The sequence below is a fragment of the Cajanus cajan genome, chromosome 9 (assembly GCF_000230855.2).
Source record: "Cajanus cajan strain Asha chromosome 9, NIPB_CcT2T_4, whole genome shotgun sequence".
In the NCBI taxonomy this organism is placed as follows: Eukaryota; Viridiplantae; Streptophyta; class Magnoliopsida; order Fabales; family Fabaceae; genus Cajanus; species Cajanus cajan.
Genome location: NC_138525.1, coordinates 11,853,335 through 11,877,515, shown reverse-complemented (window position 1 = coordinate 11,877,515; position 24,181 = coordinate 11,853,335). Strand labels below are relative to the sequence as shown.

Here is a 24,181-nt window from a genome sequence, read left to right as displayed (position 1 = left end):
ACCGTGATGCCCGAGGGGCTAGCTAGAATTATTCCCGCCCCGCTTCCCTGCGCACTGGATGAGCCGTCGACATGCATTGTCCACGGCTCGTCGTGAAAACTACCTGCTGGGGTAAGCTCATTGACGAAGTCGGCCAAATGCTGTGATTTGATGGGTCCTCTCGGCTCGAACGATATGTCAAACTCTGAGAGTTCGACCGACCAGGCCATCATCCTGCCAGCGACTTCCGGTTTACGAAGAACTTTCGCAATCGGGCAGTCGGTTCGGACAACCACCCTATGACTCTGGAAGTATTGCCTGAGCCTGCGAGCCGTGTAGACGAGCGCTAGAGCTACCTTTTCGATTAACTGGTAACGCTTCTCGGCTTCTTGCAGTGTTCGACTGGTGAAGTATATCGGCCTTTGATCCCTCTGTTCCTGTATTAAGACAGTGCTGACCGAATGCCCTGACACGGCAAGGTAAATGACCATGTCGGAGCCGGCAGTAGGTTTGGACAGTATGGGAGGTGAACTAAGACGATGCTTAAACTGTTGGAACGCTTCTTCACATTCATGAGTCCATGTAAACTGCTTTGCTTTCTTCAGCAGGGCGAGGATAGGTTGAGATATCTCGGCAAGCCGGGGAAGAAACCGTGAAAGCGAAGTCAGCCGCCCTGCCAACTTTTGTACATCTTTGAGAGTGGTGGGGCTCTTCATCTCCAGTATGGCTTGGCACTTGTCTGGGTTTGCCTCGATGCCCCGGCTAGACAACATGAATCCCAAGAATTTTCCACCCGATACACCGAACACACATTTTTCGGGGTTCAGCCTCATTTGGTGTTGTCTGAGTGCTTGGAATACCTCGGCCAGGTGGCGTACATGGGCAGAAACTTCATCAGATTTGACGACCATGTCATCAACATAAACTTCGAGGCACTGACCAATCTGACTATGGAAAATTTTATTCATCAGGCGCTGGTATGTGGCACCGGCGTTCTTCAGACCGAACGGCATTACACGGTAGCAATAGTTGGCTGTCTCGGTGATGAATGCTGTTTTGTCTTCATCGTGAGGGTGCATGCGAATTTGGTTATACCCCGAATACGCGTCTAAGAAGGATAGGAAACGGTGGCCAGACGCCCCATCTACGAGACGATCAATATTGGGCAACGGGTAGGCGTCTTTCGGGTAAGCTTTATTCAAGTTCGTGTAATCGGTACACATACGCCATTTCTCGTTCGGCTTTCGGACCATGACCACATTAGCCAGCCACGTCGTGTAGTGGATCTCCCGTATAAACTGTGCTTCTAATAATTTGGCTACCTCAGCATCGATTGTCGCCTTCTTCTCCTCTCCGGTCTTCCGACGCCGCTGGGCGATCGGCCTTGCCTCCCTACTAATTGAGAGCTTATGGCACAAAAACTCTGGATCGATACCCGGCATATCGGAGGGGTGCCATGCAAATAGATCTCGGTTATCAAGTATTACCTGTCCGATGGCTGCTTTCTCTTGTTCCGTCAGAACAGTTCCCAAATAAGTCAGTTGGGTATCAAGGGTTCCAACTTGGAGTGGTTGCCTTTCTTCAATAGGCTCGACCCTTTTGTCGTGCCCGATTCGGGGGTCGAGGTCTATGGAGGACTGTTGGGTTACCGAGTGGACTTTCTGTGGCTCTTTGATCGTTTCGTCTTGCACTTTCGGTAGCCGCAAGCTGGCAAAGTAGCATTCGCGTGCGGTTTTTTGATCGGCGTGTACCGTGATAACCCGTCCTGACTGTGCCGGAAACTTCATAGCTAAATGAGGAGTAGACACGATTGCTCCGAGCCGATTCAGGGATGGCCGACCGAGCAGAATGTTATAGGAGGTGCTCGCATGAACGACCACGTATTTAACCGAGATGTCTCGGTATTCCGCCCCTTCGAACCCAAATCGTGTTGATAACTTGATATATCCTTTTGTTTTGACTCGTTCACCAGAGAATCCCACCAAAGGTTCATCGTAAGGGACCAGTTCGGACTCTGGAATTCCCAACTGCTTGAACGTATTCCAATATAGTATGTCCGCTGAACTTCCTTGGTCAACCAATGTCTTACGGACGATGCAATTGTGAATTTCAACGCTGATCACCATCGGATCGTCCTGATCTGGGTCGATTCCCTTGAAGTCGGCCTCGATGAAGGTAATGGTTGGCAAACGGCAACGATTTGTTTCCACGACATGCACGTGTCGGACAGCTCGCAGGTGTCTTCGTTGTGCCGACGAAGATGAGCCCCCGCCAGCAAATCCGCCAGCAATGGTGTTAATAACTCGCCGTGGCTGTGTTGCTTGCTGTTCTTCATGCCTATCCCGTGACCGACTGCGCTCTCTATACGAGCGCGTTTCTGCTCTGCAGTGTTCGGAATGGTCACGTCTCTGTGATTGTTCGCCGTATCGGGGCCGGTCGGGACGGTTCACAAAACCTTGCAACTGTCCTTGCTTGATCAAATCTTCAATTTTGTCTTTCAAGGCTGAACATTCGTCAGTTGAATGCCCACGATTGCGGTGATATCTGCAGGATTTGGTTGTGTCGGCTCGGGGAGGGGTCGATGCTCTCTTCGGGATAGTCAGCACTTCTGAAGCCAATGCTTGTTCTAGTACTGCTGACCGGCTGGTGTTCAGTGGTGTGTACTGTGTATACTTCAGACCACGGGGTGGCCGCTCGCGGGGTACGAGTTCTTTTGGACGACCGCGAAAATTGTTTTCTATTGGCTTTTCTGTCTTGCTCACCACTTCTGCTCTGGCCTGGTTGCGAAACTCGGCTAGTTCTTCCATCTGCATATACTTGTCGGCCCTGCGCCGAAGGTCATCCATGTCTGCCGGTGGCTTTTTACAAATACTGTTGGCGAAGGGACCCGGCTTCAACGCGGTGGTTAGATGGTGTAAGGCGACGGCTGGGTTGAGGTCCCTGATCTCTAACGCCGCTTTGTTGAATCGGCTCATGAACGCCCGGAGAGACTCCTTTTTCTCCTGGCGGATACTAACTAGTGATAGAGAAGTCAACTGGTGTGGTCGGCTTGTAGCGAACTGGATGGTAAACTGAGAGGCTAAGGTGCCGAATGAGTCGATCGAATTGGCCGGGAGCCGAGTGAACCAGCTCAACGCTCGCCCTTTTAGCGACGTCGGGAAGATTCGGCACAGGGCGGCGTCGTCGGTGGTGCTTAATGTGACCTGAGTCAAGAACACGTCAACATGTTCATCTGGATCGGTGGTTCCATCGTACTTGTCGAGAGACAAGGACTTCCAATTGTCAAGGAGGACGGACTGCATGATATTGGGTGTAAAGGGATGTCGGTGTGATCCTGCCGGCATGGGCTGTATCGGTCGACTGGCCGAGGCGTGGGCGGCAGGGGCAACAGAAGTATAAGGGACCGAGGTGTGCTGGCCATGCGAATGGAACGACCCTTGAGTGTGGGTTGTCTCGGAGGGCTTCCATGTAGGATCGTGGTACTGGTTCTTGAGGGCGGTATTTTCCGCCCGTAGCGCAGCCATTTCGGCCGCATCTCTCTCCCGCTGTTGCTTCATAGCGGCCATCTCCTCCTTCATCTGTCGCACCATACTGTTCAAGTTTGTCTCTTCCGTCGTCTCGGCCCCTGACTGATGCTCGTCCTCGGACTGGTGTTCTTCAACGTTATTCTTTCTCGTCTTCACCATTCTTTCGATAATAATCTCGGAATGGCTCTCGGTTTGGCCCCACGGTGGGCGCCAAAATGTACCTGTCTGAGGGCACACTCCTTTTCTTCTGGGTGAAAGGGGACCGAATAAGAGCTCCAACGATATCTCCAAGGGATGGGGGAGGTACCTGCAAAGGGTACTCCGACGCTCAAGTCAGTATATGCACGAATATCTAGGGTAAAAATAAACAGTGACCTACCTCGTTATGTGTGACCTATTTATAGTGCCTGACGTGGGCCTGAGCATTGTGGGCCTTTTCAGGTGTTTACTAAATTAGGTAATACGATGTTAATTACTTACTTACTGACTTAACCATGCGCTTACCTGCTAACCATAATTAATAGCCGTCCTTCACCTATCGGTACGGTATTTCGCCGATCCGATAGGTAAAGGGATGGGGCGCTATTATTAATTGGGTTGATCAACAGTTGTCTGACTATCTTGCCCTACGGGGGACTCTCCGGCTCGGTCTTATGCCGAGCCGTTAGTAACATTCGTCTCGGACGTTGGCTGGACCGATGTTTCCGACATCATGGCGTAGGTGTCTGACAGAACGGCACGTGTTGGTCAACGTGACCGATAGGGACCTTCCGGTATATATATATATATATATATATATATATATATATATATAACTTGTCCAAAATGCCAACAAGTGTTATTATATAAAACTTAGTTAGGCAACACTTGTAATAAATGTGTTATTATAGGATATTTTTAAACAACATTTTTTTTTTTTACCTAAGTGATGTCTAAATAATGGATCTTAAAACAACACTTATTTTGTGTTGTCAAAGGTAACTTCCTTTTAACAGCATAGAGATAGATAACACATTAAAGATCTTATTTAAGTGTTATTAAAAGGCATTTTTATGTTGTAGTGAAATCTCTCTTTTCTCCTAAACTCTCGAAGACAATCCTATTATATTCGGGAAAACTTTTGCGTATACTGCAGAAGGAAACTTTTCTACCTTGTGGAATAAAGTTGATTCCAAACCAATTTTGCAGAAAAACATTTTCTCAAAATAACATGGTTTCCTCTTCCATATTACTACTAGGACAAAAGATTATCATTCAGAGTATGTCTAGCACGCATGCATGTCTGCAACTATTTGTGGTACGTGCTTGGCTTCCAACCTACCAAAGGATTTTGTCGGTGAATAAACAAATATTCGACATTTTAAAATGTTTCATCCAATTACAGCAAATTAAAAACACAATATCATTATAAATTTCAAATTAACAATACCCTCATGATCAGTGAAGACATACATCACACACCAACAATTAAACCTATCTCACAATTAATCTCAACCGAAATTGACAAAAGCAGATGCATGCATTTGAATCTGTTAATATATGATAGTTGTCAAAGGAATAATTGGAAGAATAATAGAAACTTATTTGTATTTAGAGAGTAGTAGTAATTGTGGTAATTGTTGTTGATCTTGTTACAATGAAATCCCAATTTGACTATTTATAGGCATGATGTTCCATCTCTAGATGATGATGAAAATATCTACAATTTTCTAAACTTTTAAAGTCTCTACACTCTTTTAGATTTTTCTAGAGACTTATACAACTTTTCTTATGTTTCTAAAATTTTCTTTTTCTTTCTTATACATCTTATTTTATGTTTTCTTTTATAGAATTTGCATCATAATTTCACATAATCTAACAATCTCAGAATCACAAAAGCAGTTCTTTATTGAAGATCCAGCTGAACTTGACGGCACGAGGCTTCATCTTACGCGCCCTCTCATCAGCTCGCTCTTGCAACTTCCTAATCCTGGGTGCTAACCCACACACATAATCCTGCGCCCTCTTTCCCTCAGCCGTCAAACCTCCCAGCTTCTCCAATCTCCACTGTCCGATCAGAAACTCCAAGATGTCAGCATAGTCATTAGCGGTGTACACGCCCGTACGTTGAGCCACCGCAGAAAAGTGCTCGAATAGCCTGGGGTCCTCCCCATCGTACATAAGGTGTGCCGGCATCGTGATCTTCTTTTCCATCATATACGCTATGGCCTCCATTGCACCCGAGGGGTCCACTTCTAGAAGCTTCTCCACGACCCTCGAGTACACGTTCTCGTGCCGTTTCTCATCGGCCGCAATGGTCCCGCATATGCGCGCCAGCACCGGATCACCTCCCTCCTTCGCAAGCCGAGCTGTGTTGCCGTGTGACACGAACGTCGCTCTCTCTTGGAATGACGTGTACACAAATCCCAAATATGGGTTGTTCCCGAAACCATGCTCCTAAACAAAACAAATCAAATCTCATCTTCCTTTCTGTGTTTTTTTCCTCAAATTTATTTTTGATTTTCTTTGTAACTTGGTAGTCATCAATAATATATTAAAAAAAATAAAAAGAGTTGGAAACTGACCATGCCAGCAGAAATGAGATAATGAATAGTCTTATCGATCATGTTCATGTGAACGCGACCAGAGAGATACAAATAAGTTCTGAGCAAATCCCCGTGTCTGTTTTCTTCGGCAGTCCAGCCTCGGATCCACGTGGCCCATGGGTTTGGGCTCCTTCCGGGCTCATCTTGAACCCCTTCCATGGTGGTCAATATGGTCTGGTAAGTGGGAAGAGCTTCTTCGGTGACCATGTCACCCACCAAGACCACCAAGTAGTCGTCGGGTAGCTCCTTGGCCCGTTGGCGAAGAGCCTTAACCTCTTCCATGAACTCTTCGTGCGGCAATGAGGAGTCAGGGACCAGGCTCTGTGGCTGCCAGCACTGCTCCACGGGCTTCAGCATTGGCACCACACACTCCCAGGCCCATCCATCAAGAGACTTGAAAACTTCTAACTTTTCCGGCGGCATTGGCAGCATCTCCGGCCCTGAGACGGCCACCGCACATTTCGGCGACGACACGCGGCGAAGGCTTCTTGGGGCCCATGGAAGGGAAAGAGTATGTACGTGCATGGTTTTCGTCGCTAGTATATGGAAGACTGTAACTAATGTGGGGGATATTTATAGAATTATATCTGTGGTGTGACCGGTGATTGGTGAATGTGATTAGTAGCTTTTTCGCATTGGAAAAATTTTAATCATTTATCCGAAAATAAAAATAAAATTCTATGCTACTTTTTAATGGTAAGTTTTAAAAACAATCATTTATTTAAAAATTATTCAACGAAATTTTAATTTAGTAATTGTTCTAGGTTTTATTAAAACTTATCATAACTTTGTGATAACATTTGAGTAAATAGTTAAATTTAGTTATGAATAATATAAATTTGTTTATATATAAATTTTTAATTTCATGCATAAATATTTATGAAAAAAATAAAAAAGAAATTATTTTTTTCATAAATTATAAACTAGTTTTTTTTTTTTAAAGAAGAGATATAACTTCTTCTCACTAGATTAGTTCCTATAAAGATAGTGGGCTTTTTGACCATTGTGCAGCTTTTTTTAAAACATTTTACATAAATGGGGCTGTTTTGTAACTAATTACACCTTTGGGGCTGTTTATAATGGTGTCGCTATGGGTCATAGCGACACTCGTGACACGTGGAATTTTTAAACTTTAGGAAAGTCATGAAAGCCATATTGATAATGTTGCTATGGGCTATAGCGACACAAAACGGCTTCAATGAAGTCGCTATAGCCTACAGCGCCCCATTTTTAATATTAAAAAAAATATTAAAAAAAATAAGTAAATAGTTTTTTTTTAAAAAAAATACAAATTTGTGAAAGTGGCGCTATGGCCTATAACAACACTGTGTCGCTATAGGCCATAGCACCACTTTTAATTATTTACTTAATTTATTTTTTCCATTTTTTAATTTATTTTATGAATTTTTATATAAATTTATATTTATATATTTATCTTTTCTGTATTTTCTTTATTAAAAGGAAAAAATAATTAAAAGGAAAAAAAATATTTAAAAATAAAATGGAATAAAACAAAAATTTAAAAATAAAATTTGAAAAAAGTTAATAATATAAATAAGAAAAAAAGAAAATAAAATAAATAATTTATTAAAATTAAATAAATTTTTATAATAACAGAAATATAAAATTAATATTTTAAATAAATTAATAATATAAAATTTGAAAAAAAAAGGAAAAAAAAAAACATAAATAAGTCGCTATGGCCTATAGCGAATTTTCGGCGCTACAGGCCATAGCGCCTCGTGAGGAGCCTCCACAATCCCTGATGTGTGATTTAAAGAACTGCAACGTGTCTCTGGTAATTAAGCGAACCAACCAGCATTTATTAACAACAAATGAATTGAAATAGTCTAATTAGAATGAATTGAAACGTTAAATTTTTTTATCCAGTAAATCTATCAGCATTTATTTTCATTTTATTTTCAATACTTATTTTCATATTTTTATTTTATTTTAAATACTTATTTTTTTTGTCAGTTATTTTTTAAATTAACATAAAAAAAAATCTTAATAAACTTAAACTAAAAATTTAATTAAAACTACACAAATAATCATTTTTAATATTTTTTTTAATTATGCATTTTTCGTTTAATATTTTTTAATTAACATATAAAGAAATTATTAAATATTTAAATACATATTTAATTCGTAATATAAATATTTAAAGGAAAAAAATATATAAAATAAACAAATTTAAAAGAAGAAAAAAATATATATAAACAACTGGTAGTATCCATAGTGACACTGTTTTTAATTTTTTTTTTAATTTTTTTAATTATGCATTTTTCGTTTAATATTTTTTAATTAATATATAAAGAAATTATTAAATATTTAAATACATATTTAATTCGTAATATAAATATTTAAAGGAAAAAAAATATAAAATAAAAAAATTCAAAAGAAAATATATATATATATATATATATATATATATATATATATATATATATATATATATAAACAACTGGCAGTGTCCATAGCGACACTGCTTTTATTTTTTTTTCATTTTTTTTAATTACGTATTTTTCGTTTAATTACGTTTTTTAAAGGGAAAAAAATATATTACGTTTAATTACATTTTTGTGGCCCAGTTTATTTTAAAATTTAATTATATTATATTAAAAAAATCATATATAAATTCTGAAAATGTAAGGCGCTATGGCCCATAGCGACACAGTGTCGCTATGGGCTATAGCGCCTCTCTTAAAAATTACATTTTTAAAAAACTTAATTTTATTTTTATAAATATATAATAAATAACTCAGTTTATTATTTTTATTTTACATTTCTATTATTTTCTTTTTTTTCTTTTTTTTTTCTTAGAGGGTGTCGCTATGGGCTACATCATTTTTGTTAGTCCATCAACTGTGTTGGCCCAGCCTATAGCGACACTGTTGTGGCTCATTCCAGCCCATCCTAGACCAAAAAAAAAAAAATTTCCACGTGTCATGGGTGTCGTTGTGGCCCATAGCGACACCCAAGAAAACAGCCCCAAAGGTGTAATATGTTTCAAAACAACCCCATTTTGATATATAGTTTGTAAAACTGCACCACAATGGTCGTTTAGCCAAGATAGTGGTATCTACAATTGCGATTTCATGTCTAAGTTGAGGTTCGAAGCTCACTCGTTAGTTAAGAGATATAAGCAATGTTTTAAAAACCGGATCGGACCGGCTGGTCAGATCGGTTGAATCGGGACTGGTGGTCCAGCCGGTCCGAATCTTAAGTTGGATCAGTTATGCATTCGACCCGTTTCAACCAGATTGAACTGGTCAATTTTCCGGTTCGACCAATGAACCGGTGGGTCAAACCAGTTCAACCACAAATTTTTTTTATATTTTTTTTAAGGGACCACAAACCACAAAAATAGCAATAAGAATTGAATCTTTTAATAGAAGTGCAAAAAGTCTTATTAAACATAAGAATGACTACTTGTTCTAATGTATTTGTTTGTAATATATGCAACTTAATTAAATAACTTTTATAGTATTTTATTAATTTTAAATTATATATTTAATAATATAATATCTATATAGATATTACATAGATTATTTTGTGATATCAATTGCAAGTATATTATATATGTACATATTATTTATATTTTTAATTTGTATTAATACAATTTAACATGTAATTTTTTTTTATGTATTTCTTTATACAAAATAAAAATAAAGATAATTTTAAATAAGATGAAAATTAAAATTTAAAATAGGATATGAATTTATTGAAATTTATAAGTATAAAATATATTTAACATGCATATTTTTTAAAAAAATTAATAAAAACCAAGTTATGCGGTTCAATTAGTGACCCACTGGTTTGACCTTTGACCCATTGACCCAGTACCCTAACTGATTTGATGACCGGCCCAGTTTTTAAAACTATAGATATAAGTGCCGAAGTATTTCAACTAACAACTTTTTGGTAAATTAAAAAAGTAGTTTATGTGTAAATTAAAAATAAATTTTTGAAAAAAGTGATGTAATAGAATTTCTATAAATTAACTTATGATACATAAAATAATTTTAACTTCAAAAAAATTCATTTTATTATTTTTTATTTTTCCTTTTAAAATTATTTTTGTAACGGTTTATTTCAATGATAAAAGTTACACTTAAAGTGTGTTTAGATGAGAGATTTTAATGGAGTAATTTATTTATTTATTTTGAAATCTTAAATGCTTTAGGATGAAATACTATGTTTGAATGGAAAATTTAAAAAAAAATTGAAATTCCTTAAAATTGTAAAATTTTAAATTCTTCCAAAAAATAAAAAAATTAAAATTTTTCTCTCTCTTTTTTCTCCTACATCCCGGTCTTCTCTTTCAAAGTCAACATAATAACAATATATTTTTTAAATTATTCAATATTCAAAATCATTTTTTAAATTTATTAAACATTATTTAATATTAAATTTTATAAAATTTAATCTTAAAAGTTTAATATATATATATATATATATATATATATATATATTTGTTTAAAGTCAATTTTACTTGTGGTAGAAATTTTAAATTGTCGTATCAAAATTGAAAATATAAAATTGAACAAATGTAAACTAATTTTTTCCAAACAAAAAATTTGAAAAATAATAAAAATTAAAATAAAAGTAATTTAAATTCTTAAAATTTCATATTCTATAAATTTCTAAATTTTTTCAACCAAAACACTCTATTAAGTTATTAATCAACATGGAGTGGTAGTCCCGATTGCCCAATGACAGTTTGGGACGCTTGTCCTCCGCGTGTTAGACACGTTTTTGTGGGGGCATTTGTAATATTAGATCTTAGTATTCTTTTTCTTTTATTTTTGAATGATTAAAAATATGTTCTTGATTAATATTTTGTACGGTTAGATTTATATTGATGTCACATTTTTAAAAAAATTAATACACTAGTGCAAAAAGGGGCTACTACGTCTCCTCATTTACGTCGGAAACTGGAACAGCCGACGTTGTAAAAACGCGGTGGCAGTTCCGTAAATATAGAGGGGAAATTTACGTCGGACATATGAGAGTTCGACGTAAATTAGACAATTTACGTTGGACTATTTTGTAGCCGACGTAGATTGGCTAATTTACGTCGGAACACCCTTGTTCGACGTAAATTTCTCCATATAACTCACGATTCCAGAGCTCGTTGGGTTAGTGGTTAGGGTTTCCGACCTCCTTCTTACTACTTCTCCCTTCGTCCCTCTCTTTACTTCTACGCTTTCCTTCTACGCTTCTTCTTGCTACCACGATTCCAGTATGTGAAGGGTTCTTTCATATTTCCTTCTTCTTGCTTACCTTCGTCCCTCTGCCTTCTAATTTTTTAGACTTACTTTTTTTGTTTTCATTACTTTTTGTGCCTTGATAGTTGATCTAGATGCTACGTCTTCAAGAGGTGTGGTTTTTATTACTTCTTCTCATTTTTCTGTTTGTTATTTTAGATGCTGGAAATAAGGAGGAGGAAAAGCGAGAAGAAAAGCGAGAAGAAAAGCCAAGTCTGGGTTCCAGAACGGGCCGTTCTGCACGGAGAACGGGCCGTTCTCCAAGCAGAACGGCCTGTTCTGCCTGCAGTCGTTTTTCTTTTTCTTTTTTATAAATTTTTTGCAACTTTTTACGTCGGATCTTGTAATCTCCGACGTAAATTTACGTCGATTTTCGTGCCCCGATGTAAATTTACGTCTCCCGCTTCTACATCGCATCTTGTTCCGACATAAAACCCCCTAAAATGACCGACGTGATATGTATAATCAGTACTAGTGATATGTCCAGTAAAAAATTATTCAGAGAGTAATGTCCTAATTAAATGCAGTTTTAGGGACTATAATTATAATTTCTATTACTAAAAAATTAATATGACTGTCCTGTGTCATGCATGAATTAATTTGAATATTTACAAACATTTTATATATAGTTTCAAGTTTCAACCATTGAACATCTCAGGATATATTTACAAACATTCTTGTATGCTTTTTTTTAACAATTAATTAATTCATCGTCATTTATTTATAAAATATATTGGTAACTTTTCAAATAATATATGTATACAAAAAAACTTTTAAATGGTATAAAATCGGGAAAAAAAATTCTAACATGAAGTAGTATGAAATGTGATACATGGATGAAACACTATTTTTAACCATTAGATTTAATAATATAATAATCGACGGTTCAGATTTGTTACTTGTAACTTGGAAACGAAAATTTTTGTATTTTGCATATTAGTCCCTGTTTTGGTTTTTGTGTGGTGGTGAGGGTGGGGGGGCGGTCGTCGGTGTCGGTGGTGAGGATGAGGAAGACGACGACAGTGAGTGCGACGACAAGGCTATCGAGGGCGAGCCAAGGGCGGGGAGGGCCGGATTTGGAGGTGGCTAGGTTTTGGTCGTAGCGGATGTAGTTGACGGTGGAGAAGGCAAATGAGAGGTCCTGAGAGAGTTGAACGATGCAGATGACGGGGAGGGGGAGGTAGCGGTGAGGCTGATGGTGCCGAGGAGGAGGAGGACGGCGGCGACGGAGAGGCCCGCAGTGGAGATTTGGGGGATGGTGAGGGGTGGGGAGGCGGAGATGGCAACGACGACAATGGACTTCATGGACTGGACGGGCATGGGGAGGTCGAAGAGGAGGGCAGTGGCAATGTTGTAGAGAAGAGTGAAGACGGTGCCGGTGGTGAGGACGAGGAAGACGACGGCGGTGAGTGCAACGGTGAGGCCGTCGAGGGCGAGCTAGGCACGAAGAAGGTCATGCCTCCGTTGCCACCACCATGGAAGGAGACGGCACCTCTGCTGCCACTGCGTGAACAAAGTTGCGCTTTCGCTGCCATTGTTTGAAGGAGCCCACGGCTCCGCTGCAACCACGCGAATGAGGTTGTGCTTTCACTGCCACTGCCTGAAGAAGATTGCGCCTACGTTGCCATCGTGCGAAGGAGGTCACGCCTCCGCTACCACCACCATGGAAGGAGACGGCACCTCCGCTACCACCGTGCCTCCGCCGCCACTACGCCTCCACTGTGCCCTTGCATATAATATAAGAACTATTTTACAACCAATCATTTTACTGCCTCATGGATGAGGCATGTGCTCAACTACTTTATGTTATAAGCACTCGTATAAAATTGATAACAATTTTATAATATTTTTTAGTCTGTCACATATAGTTTTCACGGAAAGTGATCCTATTCAAGTTGAGAACATTAACAATATCATGATATTAACTTTTCAAATGGATGTCCTTTTCAAATGCAAGACAAAAGATATAATCTTATTAAAATAAAATCAGATATATATTCTCTGAACTAATTACCACATGTTAAATGGATTCTAACATGAAGTAGTAAAAAATGTCCCTCATGAACGAATCATTAGTTTTAGTCATTGGATATATTAATAAAAAAAATTAACGTATGAGATTGTTTTCTTAACCGGTAAGGCAACCCACATAACTGGTAATTAGTTTTCTCAACTCATCCCCGTCGAACCCAATCGAACCACCGTGGCCGCACGTGCAGCAGCATCGTCACCATGGCTGCACGCGTAGTGGCGTCACCGTGGCTATGGCTAATCGGAGAGAACAAGATTTGTTCCATGGCAACGCAATCGATCCCTCGAACGGTGAGGGTTTTGGACGATTCCTCTTCATTGGATAGTGACGGTGCCTTGTCACCGTGGCCACACACGTAACGGCGACGATGTCACCTTAGCTCTCAAATATTTTTGTAATTTTTTTTATATTTTTCCGATTAAAAACTTATTATTCCTGATCATTTTAGTGTCTCATTCATAAGGCACATTTTTTACTACTTCATGTTAAAAACCGTCGTCCCACATGTTAACAACAACGTTTTATTTAGTTTATAAAATATTGCAAAACCTTTTTAACATTTAACTGGCAATACATACGGACTCGATATCATACCACATGTTAACAACAACGTTTTATTTAGTTTATAAAATATTGCAAAACCTTTTTAACATTTAACTCGCAATACATATGGACTCGATATCATACCACATGTTAACAACAACGTTTTATTTATTTTATAAAATATTGCAAAACCTTTTTAACATTTAACTCGCAATATATTTCTCTTTCGGATCCACAATTAACCTTTTTAATGTTTTAAAAACAAAAGACACTAAAAGAAAAAGAGAAAAACTCCAATATATTTCTCTTTCGGATCCACAATAAATTGTCTTACAATCGTTGACGAAGACTAAGAAAAAATAATAAATAAATAAAATTAATAACTTTTAAAATCAACTTTATTATTAACTCCTTTTTTTTCTTTCTTAAAATGATATAACACACCAATTATATATTAAAAATGTTATTAGGAGTAAGTTAAAATGATATTTATTTTTTGGGTTAAACATTTTTTTGTCACTAAATATTTAAATATGCGTTTCTAGTTTCCTATTTTTGGCCTTCCCTTTTTTAAAACTTATCAAATTTTATTTTTGACACAAATTTTATTAATCTAATTTAATGGTAATTACAAGTCATACACATATGCTAACTTAAAGGATAAAAAATAGTGGTGTTTATTAATTGGGCATCATTGTTAAATTGAAAATTGAATTAATGATGGAGATACAAGTTTGCCAATTTTAAAAAAGAGAAGAAGAAAAGTCTAACATTTTAAAAATAAGAAACTAAAATCCAACTTTTATATATTTATAAAAAGACTGGGCAATTTTCTGTCCGTTCGTCCTTGTCACGCGGGCAATTACCACACTTGTACAAATGGGCCTAAATAGGTTGCGAGTTTTCCAAGAGGACAGCGTATTTGTAAACAAGACTCCGAATCGTCGACAAGAGGCGTCCTTCACTCTCCAATCATCAATTAATTCACGGGGGACACTCCCTTGCTTTCCTTCAACGTCTACAAGCGCACAACATCAATTATATTTCTGTTTTCTAATTGATTTTTTTTTTTTTATATATCACTCGTGTTTAAATTTTCCAAATATAAATATTATTCGCCGAATAAAAATACTTTTTATTAGAAGCCAAAACTACCAAGCATTAGTCATTATTATTAGATCAAACTATACTCTCTTCTTCTATACTAATATTTACTTCAATTTTGTTCTTTTCTTTGAAAGAAGTGGAGATTACAATTTAGTGGTTATTGTGATGTTGACTCCTTTGAAGATCACATTAAATTGAAAAGTATCATTGGAGGTTCTCACTTCATCGGACAAAACTTAGTCTCTTGGATCAACAAAAATCAAGGGTTGACTGCATTTTCAACATGTGAAGTTGAATACATTTCAGGAGCATCTTGTTGCTCATAGTGGTTATGGATCAAACATTAACTTGAAGATTACAATAGTTAACTTGAAGATTACAATAGTTACGAGAGTAATATTCTTATATATTTTTTTATAATACTACACCTATAAGTTTTTCCAAAAATCCCATAATGCATTTCAAGGTTAAACATAATGAAATTAAACATCATTTTATAAGGGATTTTAAGGTGCATTAGAGAAAAAGATACACACTAGAAGGAGGGTTGATTACAAAAAAAATTGGGGTTAGGACATCATCATCTCATCCTTGATGTGTCTTGATGCCCAAGGGGAGCTAGTATAAACCAAACTCATCAAGTTGGTAAGGACTTTTTAACATAAGGCCAAGTCTAAGGATAATGTCTCTAACTATCAGTCTTATTTCACCTTATTACTAACAAGCCATTCAACTTGTCAGACCTCATTATTCATTACTAGTGCCATTCCATGAAGAACCAATGAGAGTCTATCATTAATATGGCTCTTCTAAACAAGATTATGTGGGACCAAAAAATATACCAAGCCTTTTGGTGCTTGAAGCCACAAGAGTAGAATGCCATCATGGACAAGGGCAACAACAAATGCCTTTGTTGATGGACTTTGGCATGAACAACGTTAAGAGAATGAGTTTTGCATTTACTCTTACAAAAAACCCTAGTGAGGAGGTACTCTAGGAAGGAGTTGAGAAGGCTCAAGAACAAGTTTTTGTTGCTATTACTGAGGTAGAAGCATAAACATGAGCACTTGTGTCCACTAGGAAAACACATGTACGGAAACATGTCAAGAAGGAGCCCTCACTTTCTCCAACAAATGGTTGCATAAAAGTCAATACAAATCCTCATCCAAAATACCCCATCCACATAGGGAAACAAAAGAAACCAAAGCCCTATGTCATCGAAACCATTGTTAGCATCCTCTATAAGTTGTATGAGGTTATGTGCCCTAGACATTATACCCTACAAAATCCCATGCATCATTGCCTAAACTACTACAAGAAAGTCTAGTCATGGATTCCTGTAAGGAAGCCAATTTAGGACCAAGATGGATAGTTCTTCATTAATGCCCAGGGTAGGTCGATATTACATAACGTATTAGTGAGCAACCGTCCAACCTACAATCCAAAATATTTCTATAAGGGCCCTAGTCTTTTCTAGAGCTGTCAAAACGGGCCAACCCGGCCCATGTGGGCCGGCCCACCTTGACCCACTTTAAAAACGAGCCAACCTAACTCGGCCCACTTTTAATTTTCTCAAAAAAAATTTGGCCCGGCCCGGCCCACCACGGGTTGGTGGGTTATACGGGCCAGCCCACCAGCCCACCAAAAATTAAAAAAAATTATCAACAAAATTCAAAATTTTAAATTAATTATAAATTAACATAATAGTCATAAAATTAGCATAAATAATAGTCATAAATCATAATTTATCATACAAAATTAAATACAAATCATGATAAAAGTCTAAAATAAAAATTTTCAATATCCTATCATACAAAATTAACTACAAATTATACTTTAATTTTTATTGCAAAAAAAAAAATGGTGGGTTGGTGGGCTACCCGGCCCACCACGGGTTTAGCTCGGGTGGGCTGGGTCAAAGTGGCCCAGGTTGAGATTTACCCACCTACTACAAAACTTTAATTTTTTTTGGCCCGGCCCGGCCCGTTTTCAAGGTGGGCCGGGTTGGCCCACGGGTTCTGGCCCACTTTGACGGCTCTAGTCTTTTCTTTAGGGAGCGCCCTGCTAGAAAAGATTGGTTAAACAAGAGGGGAGGGGGGTGAATTGGTTATTAAAATTTCTTTTTGAATCTTTTTGGTTTTGAAAAAATCTTTTATAAAACTTTTCAAAGAAGTATATTGATATATAGTTGTGTATAGGATATGATGTTGAGATTACATGCAAATTGAATTAGTTTTATATGCAATGTTCATGTTTCATATCATACAACATTAAACATATAATCGGATTTGCAAGAATGTAAAGATAAGTGCAGGGATAGAAAAAAATACACAACAATATTATATTGGTTCAGCCACATCCACTTATAATCTACATCTAGTCTCCAATAAACTTGATTGAGATTTTTCAGTGATCTTTAATGTCATAAGCTTTACAATCACAATACCACATGTGATACACTTCGACACCATTAAAGGTAGGGGTGTGCATAGTTTGGTTTTTTAAAAAAATCGCACCAAACTGCACCACACCATTTTAATAAAATAAAATGGTTTATAAATTATGTGAACCACTTTAGCAAACCAGTTTAAAACTGAATTACTTTAATAAACAAGATTATAATCGGTTTAAAACCAGTTTCATAATCAAACCAGTTTTTGAACTGATGTTAAGAAATAAACCAGTTTTAAATTGGTTTTAAGAAATAAACCAATTTTAAATAAATTGTTAATATGTTTTAAGAAATATATGGGGCCAAAGAAATATATAGGTCTGCCAGAGGATCATAATGAAATACTCTAGCTCATGTGAATAACAAATGTTTTTATGGAGACAATAAGTAAAATAGAGTAACACTAATAAACAAAACACACAAAAGAGAATTCGCAAAGCAACAAAATGTAAGAAACTTCTCCTAAGACATCCTCTGAGCAGCTTCCTTGGCAAATATTTGTCATTGAAGTTAGCCTGAAAGGAAATCAATCACACAACACAATTAATAATTGGCCACAACGTTAACAACAAAAAATAAACCAAAAATCTCAATCAATGCCACCTTGATAGCCTCCAAGACTCTGCTGAACTCCAATTTATCTTCATTCTTAACAGTTGTCAGGCACAAAACAGATGCAATTTTCTTATGCTCTGTGCATGCCTGTATGTTTTGGAGGATAGAGTAAGAGACAAAGAGAAATTGTTTGATTGTGGCAGGAAGATCCAAATTAGGTCAACATACAAAAAAATCACATGATTATGTAAAATCTAATGTGACATTTGTCTTAAACTGAAATGAATCTTTTGAACATTGATTCCTAGCTTATAAGATAACAAGGTTGCCACAAGATTTCCATTACTGTAATTTCCTATTATCAAATCAGGAATTCCTTGTAACTCGACTGCAATTTCGTGTGATGCATCCTTTATATAGAGTAAGAGACAATCATGTTCCAAAACCCAGAAATGACATTAAACTATGCAGACAAGACAAAAGATTATGCATCAGTTGATACTTACCTCAGCAAATGTCTCTAAATAAGGCCACATATCAAACTTTGAAATCCATTTTCTCAAAATTCCATTCTTAGTTCTGAAAGTTACTCGCAATATATATGTGTGCTCAGTTCCACTAACTCTTTCCAGTCTCTGATTGCATGTTGTCCCTTTTGCCTCTGGTATCAATCTTGTAACTTGGAAGCACCACAAGTGTTTCACTAAAATGTGATACAAATATTTCTTTTGCCATACCTAGAAGTGCCAGAGGACTTTGGAATCACATACGATCAGAATTTTCGGAGACACATCAAGTCCTTGTTTTTGAATTTTGTCAACCATCTCATTTTCCAAGGCACGCACTTGATCAAGTATATATATAGTTTGTCCATCATGAGTGACATTAAGCACAAGGAAATATAGTTCTTTATAGAGTATTATAACATGTCAACATCATAAGCACAATAACCAATTGTTTGATTTTAGTTGTACTTAATGTCATGTAGAATTCATAAAACTTATGAAACAATACTTGCCCACCAGTATCAGGCAAACCCAGAATATTTGCTTGGCCAAAGTAACCATGTGGTGATACAACTACGACACTGAACACCATATGAATTCTTCCTAGAAATGTCTCTAAGGTGTTTGGATCAGGAGCTTGAAGGATGTCTAATAGAAGATGCACCATTTCTGACACCCTCTCTGCTGTATCACCCCAACCTCTCTTAAATCCAAATCCTTGTAGTCTACACACAAATGATGAAGAAAAAAAATAAATCTAATTTCAGGGTATCCACTTAGCCTGCATAATATGTTTGTAAAAATTTACAAAATTACAACCAGTCTTGAAGGTTATCTAATCCACTTAGTTGGAAGCAACACTGACATAATTCATCAACTATGACATAATTCACTGGGAAAACAAAGTATTGAAACACAATTAGACTCTTTTTGAAGGAGTACACAAAACCAAGTCATGGATGATGACTCTAGCAAACGCCAGCTAAAGCAATTACAAATAATTAGTGTTTAAGCTAAAGCCACAGACTTGACATATGATTAACTTTCTACAACAAGTTCAAAGGTTGTCGTTTAAAAAGAATATTGTACTATTGCTATTATCAGCTCCAACCAGTAGGTTTTGGTTTTGGTTTAATGAAATTGGTCTTCTTCCTGGCTTGCTAAATCTTCAAGTTATTGTCCCGGAGCAAGACCATAAGCCCAACAAAGAACAAGAAAGTAAAGGAAGTTAATTATACCTAAGAAAGTGAGTAGTGCATAATAATAATTCAGATGGCCCCTGTTAATGTTAGTTGAAAAACAACTATCTTTCCCTCCTACACTAGTCACCTTGTCCACAATGCTCACCAACCCACTTCCCACAGCAGCAGCAGCAACACTAGTTAACAAATTACCTAGAACAAAGTTAATAAACGATTATTATATTTCCCTCCTACACTAGTCACCTTGTCCATAATGCTCATCTAAAAGTGATCTGTACCTTTTAACATTGAAATTCACAATCTACATTATGAATATTGTAAGCAAATCTCATAATTAGGACAAAATTAAGAATCCAACTGCACTAGAATCCATAATAATACTTCATGCTTTATTCGATAGGTTAATGAAATAGAACACAACAGAAGCAACAAAAAACAAATATCCTGTTAATCTCTCTCACACACAGACGCATAGACATGAACACAAATGTAAACTATAATGTAAGTATTTCTCTAATCATCATCAAGTGTAACGGAGGAGGCTGAATAAGCACCGTCTTGTGAGGGGACAATATCTGCAACATAAAGAAAAATATTCAATTAGTAGCTAGTCATGTTATATTAAGTAGATAATAAAATAATAGTGCAAGGCAATTAAAAAAAATTATTACCTTGTTCAAATTTCTCGAGCTCCACAAAATCCTCTATTTCATTCAAGGACAATGGTGGAAGTGTCCCTTTGAGCCAATCTTGCGTGCAAATAAGTGCTTCCACCATTTGTGGTGTAAGAGAACTACGATATGCATCAAGAACTCTTCCTCCGGTACTAAAAGCAGATTCAGAAGCCACAGTAGAAACAGGTATAGCAAGCAAATCTCTTGCCATGTTTGAAAGAATTGGAAATCGACCCGAATTTAGCTTCCACCAATTTAAAACATCCAAATCTCCTTGAATCTCTTCTAAGGCTTCCTCTAAGTATTTACTTAATTCAGATTTATGAGATCCAGTTGATTTGAAAAACTGGTTGTAGCCATAAGGATCGTCACTTGCTTCTTCATTAAGTCGAGCTTCCTATGAGTTAGCTTCAAACTCAATTCTCCCAACATTATACTCTTCAAAAAGTAATCTTATACTTGATTCCACTTTGTTTTTCAAATTAGATGCCACAACACCATCAAAACTTTGATTAATCAACCAATGCATGAATTTTAACTTATATCTTGGATGCAACACAAGAGCAATCAATAATAACATGTTCAGTCGATCAGGATTGTCCCAATATTTGTCATATTTCTTTTTCATGTTTTCAGCCATCATACTTATAATCACATCCTTGGAAGCACACATTTGCTTAATCTATATTCCAATCCCGGAGGCCTCAAACATGTACATATTGCTAGTCACATAAGATGAACCAGAGATACGAATAGTAGCATCATAAAACAACTTTAAAAATGGAAAGATATCACGCACAAACTCCCAATCACCAAATGTAGGAACACCCTTCCTTTTTTCTAACTTTTCAATGTATTTTTTTATCTTGCATCTCAAGCTCTTCAAATGCCTTTTGACGTTTTAATGCAGCTTCCAACATTATGTATGTAGAATTCCACCTGGTTTCAACATCCAGGCAAACAAGCCCTTTAAATTCAATGTTTTGTTGCTCAACACATGCCTTGAATTTAGATAGCCTAGAAGGGGAAGATCTTACATATTTGATAGCGGCACGAATTCTCATAACAACATCAATATTTTCTTTGAATCCATCTTTCACAATTAAATTAAGAATATGTGCACAACAACGCATGTGAACATAATCTCCCTTCATAACCAAACTATTCCATGACATTAGCCTCTTCTTGAGATATTGGATTCCAACATCATTCGATGAGGCATTATCAACTGTTAAACTAAGGACCCAATTCAAGCCCCAACTACTCAAGCAATGCTCAACTGTCTTAGCCATAGTTTTTCCCGAGTGACTTGTGACTTGACAAAAATTTAATATCTTCTTTTGCAACTTCCAGTTATTGTCGATGAAATGAGCTGTCAAACACATGTAACCTAGATTTTGACGTGAAGTCCACATGTTAGTGGTGAGGCAAACCCTATGACAGTGTCGAGAAAGAAACTTTTTAGCTTTGCTTTTTCACTATCCCAAAGTTTCAAAATATGACGTGCTAGGGTAGTGCGTGAGTAGACAGTATGAGAAGGTTCTATAATGCTTAAAAATTCTCGCAAAGCTTCATGCTCAATATTTCGAAAGGGGAGTTCCATTGCTATGAACATTTTGACCAATGCATTCCAACATGCTTCTTGGTCAATTTTAGGCCTAGCCAAGGAAGGAGAAGAAACAACATTTGTGGATGAATTTGACTTTTGCTTCTTTCTTGCTTCTTTATCTGGGTTATTTTGGCATCTACATAGATGAGCTCGCATTGCACTTGTTCCGCTTTCAAATTTGATCAACCTATCACAATAGTTGCATTTAGCTATCTTATCTTCATTGGATTCCTTAGGGAAATGATCCCATACTTTAGATCAATTTTTACGTGAATCAAAACTACGAGGAGGTGGCATTCTACTTGTGTTAGAGACAATAGTAGGTGGAGGAGAAACTAAATGATTTGTTGTCTCAAAGGGAAAAATGTCATCTTGATCAGCCATTGATTGATGTAGCTGTCTTGAAGATCTATAGATTGAACAACAATAAATTTAATCACAATAACCCATTAATAAAACTCCTTCATAGACCTGAAAATTTTAAATATCCATATATCAGTAGTTACTGTTCACAACAGAAAAATATCCTCTGTGAACAAAAACTAGATTAAAACCCATAAGCTAATCAAAGTAACAGAAGCTAATTAAAACTTAGAAGATACGTATAGCAAAAACTAGGGTTCGGGGACAGAAAAGGAAACAAAAGCTAACCTCCTTGAACTTGTGAAACTACACCAAATATTAGGGTTCTTCCTCTGATTTCACTTGGAAATTTGGGGCTTTGGGTACTGCCATTGCCAACTATTGAGAATGGGTGATGCGAGTGCGAGAGACAGAGAGAGTGCGAGCGTCTGAGAGACAGAGAGAGTGTGAAAGATAGAGAGAGTGCGATGCGAGAGACAGAGAGAGTGCGAGTCTGAGAGACAGAGTCACAGAGAGAGTGTGAGAGATAGAGTGAGTGTGAGAGTTCCGTCGAGTCCGAGTGAGCGAGCCATATTGCTATAATCCAAATATATTAGTAAACCAAACCTTTTAAAAAAATAGGTTCAGTTTTTTCGTTTTATTTTAAAAAATTAAATCTGGTTCAATTTTATTATAATTGGTTCTAGTTTTTTTTAAAATGGTTCGGTCTAGTTTTAAATTCAGTTCAGTTTTTTAAATTTTTTTGAACACCCCTAATTAAAGGAAACATTTCTTGTACCCCAAGAAACACTTACTTGTAACACCCCACTACAAGATTTCCTTTTCCTAAGAAACCTACTTAAGAAAACAAGTAACAAAGATTAAAGAATAAATTCACCTAATGTAGCTTATCATATAACTCCATGAAGATGATGATCAATTCAATTCTTAAATCTTTTCTTGAGGTCAATAAAAGGTGTCAAACCTCTTTTTTTCAAAGAAAAAAAATTGTTTTTAGAGAGTATTTTTGAAAGTAACATCACAAATACTTAAGTACTTTAAGTTCTAAATGTGAAAAATGATATATAAAGTTAAAAATGGAAATAATCAATTATTTACATGAATAATTGATTATTGTGTTCTTTGCGGATCTATAAATCAACCAAGAATAGTTTAATCGATAATTTTGAGAGAAAAACAATTATTCTAGAAACTTGTTTATGAAATATTTGATTATTTTGTTGAATAAATATTCATTACAACAAAGCTGCTCAGATTATTGAAAATAGAGAAAATAATTGATTATTACTTAAGATAATTGATTATTTTAAGTGAAAACTTAATATCTTGATTTTTCATATCGTTTCTCTTTTCAACTCATTTTGTAAACTTCTTTTAATCATCAAACATCATCTAGATAGAGATATAAGACTAAGTTACCTATAAAACACACAAGCAACAAACACATAACAAGATACAATTTGTACTTTTTTCTTTTAAGAGGCTTATATTTGTATTCATTAAAACTAAATATACTATGTCTTTATCTTGAGATTGATCAACACATCCCTATGTTCAAGTCCTCAACCTTAGACTTAACATTCATTGTATTTGTTTATCAAGACTCTACTACCTCATCTTAGACTCGTTTTGCTTTTAGAGGATCAAGCAATGTCTAATTACCATCACCATTAGTAGAAGAGTCAATTATGATATTCAAGACATACATACCTTGTTAAAAGTCATGGCCGTGGGTTGGGAGGAAACATGACAAATGATTCTTGTTTTGTTTCATAAG

General features: G+C 36.5%; 1 protein-coding gene and 1 long non-coding RNA gene across 2 annotated transcripts; both read right to left on the bottom strand.

Moving 5' to 3' along the window:
- Window positions 1-5,186: 5,186 nt before the first annotated feature.
- On the bottom strand, window positions 5,187-6,733 carry LOC109801125 (stearoyl-[acyl-carrier-protein] 9-desaturase 6, chloroplastic). Its single transcript, XM_020362124.3, has 2 exons — window positions 6,071-6,733; window positions 5,187-5,942 (listed from the first exon to the last, which is right to left on the bottom strand). Exons 1-2 carry the CDS (start codon window positions 6,614-6,616, stop codon window positions 5,376-5,378), a joined length of 1,113 nt encoding a protein of 370 aa, XP_020217713.2. The 5' UTR covers window positions 6,617-6,733; the 3' UTR covers window positions 5,187-5,375.
- Window positions 6,734-17,821: 11,088 nt separating this feature from the next.
- LOC145951737 (uncharacterized) lies at window positions 17,822-18,578 on the bottom strand. Its single transcript, XR_014429630.1, has 2 exons — window positions 18,099-18,578; window positions 17,822-18,010 (listed from the first exon to the last, which is right to left on the bottom strand). It is a non-coding gene; the product is annotated as an uncharacterized LOC145951737 (long non-coding RNA).
- Window positions 18,579-24,181: the final 5,603 nt, after the last annotated feature.

Coding starts and splice junctions, on each gene's coding strand:
- LOC109801125 (XM_020362124.3), bottom strand. CDS start 6,616: ATGCACGTACATACTCTTTCCCTTCCATGGGCCCCAAGAAGCCTTCGC. Junction 5,943..6,070: donor ATCTCATTTCTGCTGGCATG/GTCAGTTTCCAA, acceptor TGTTTTGTTTAG/GAGCATGGTTTCGGGAACAA.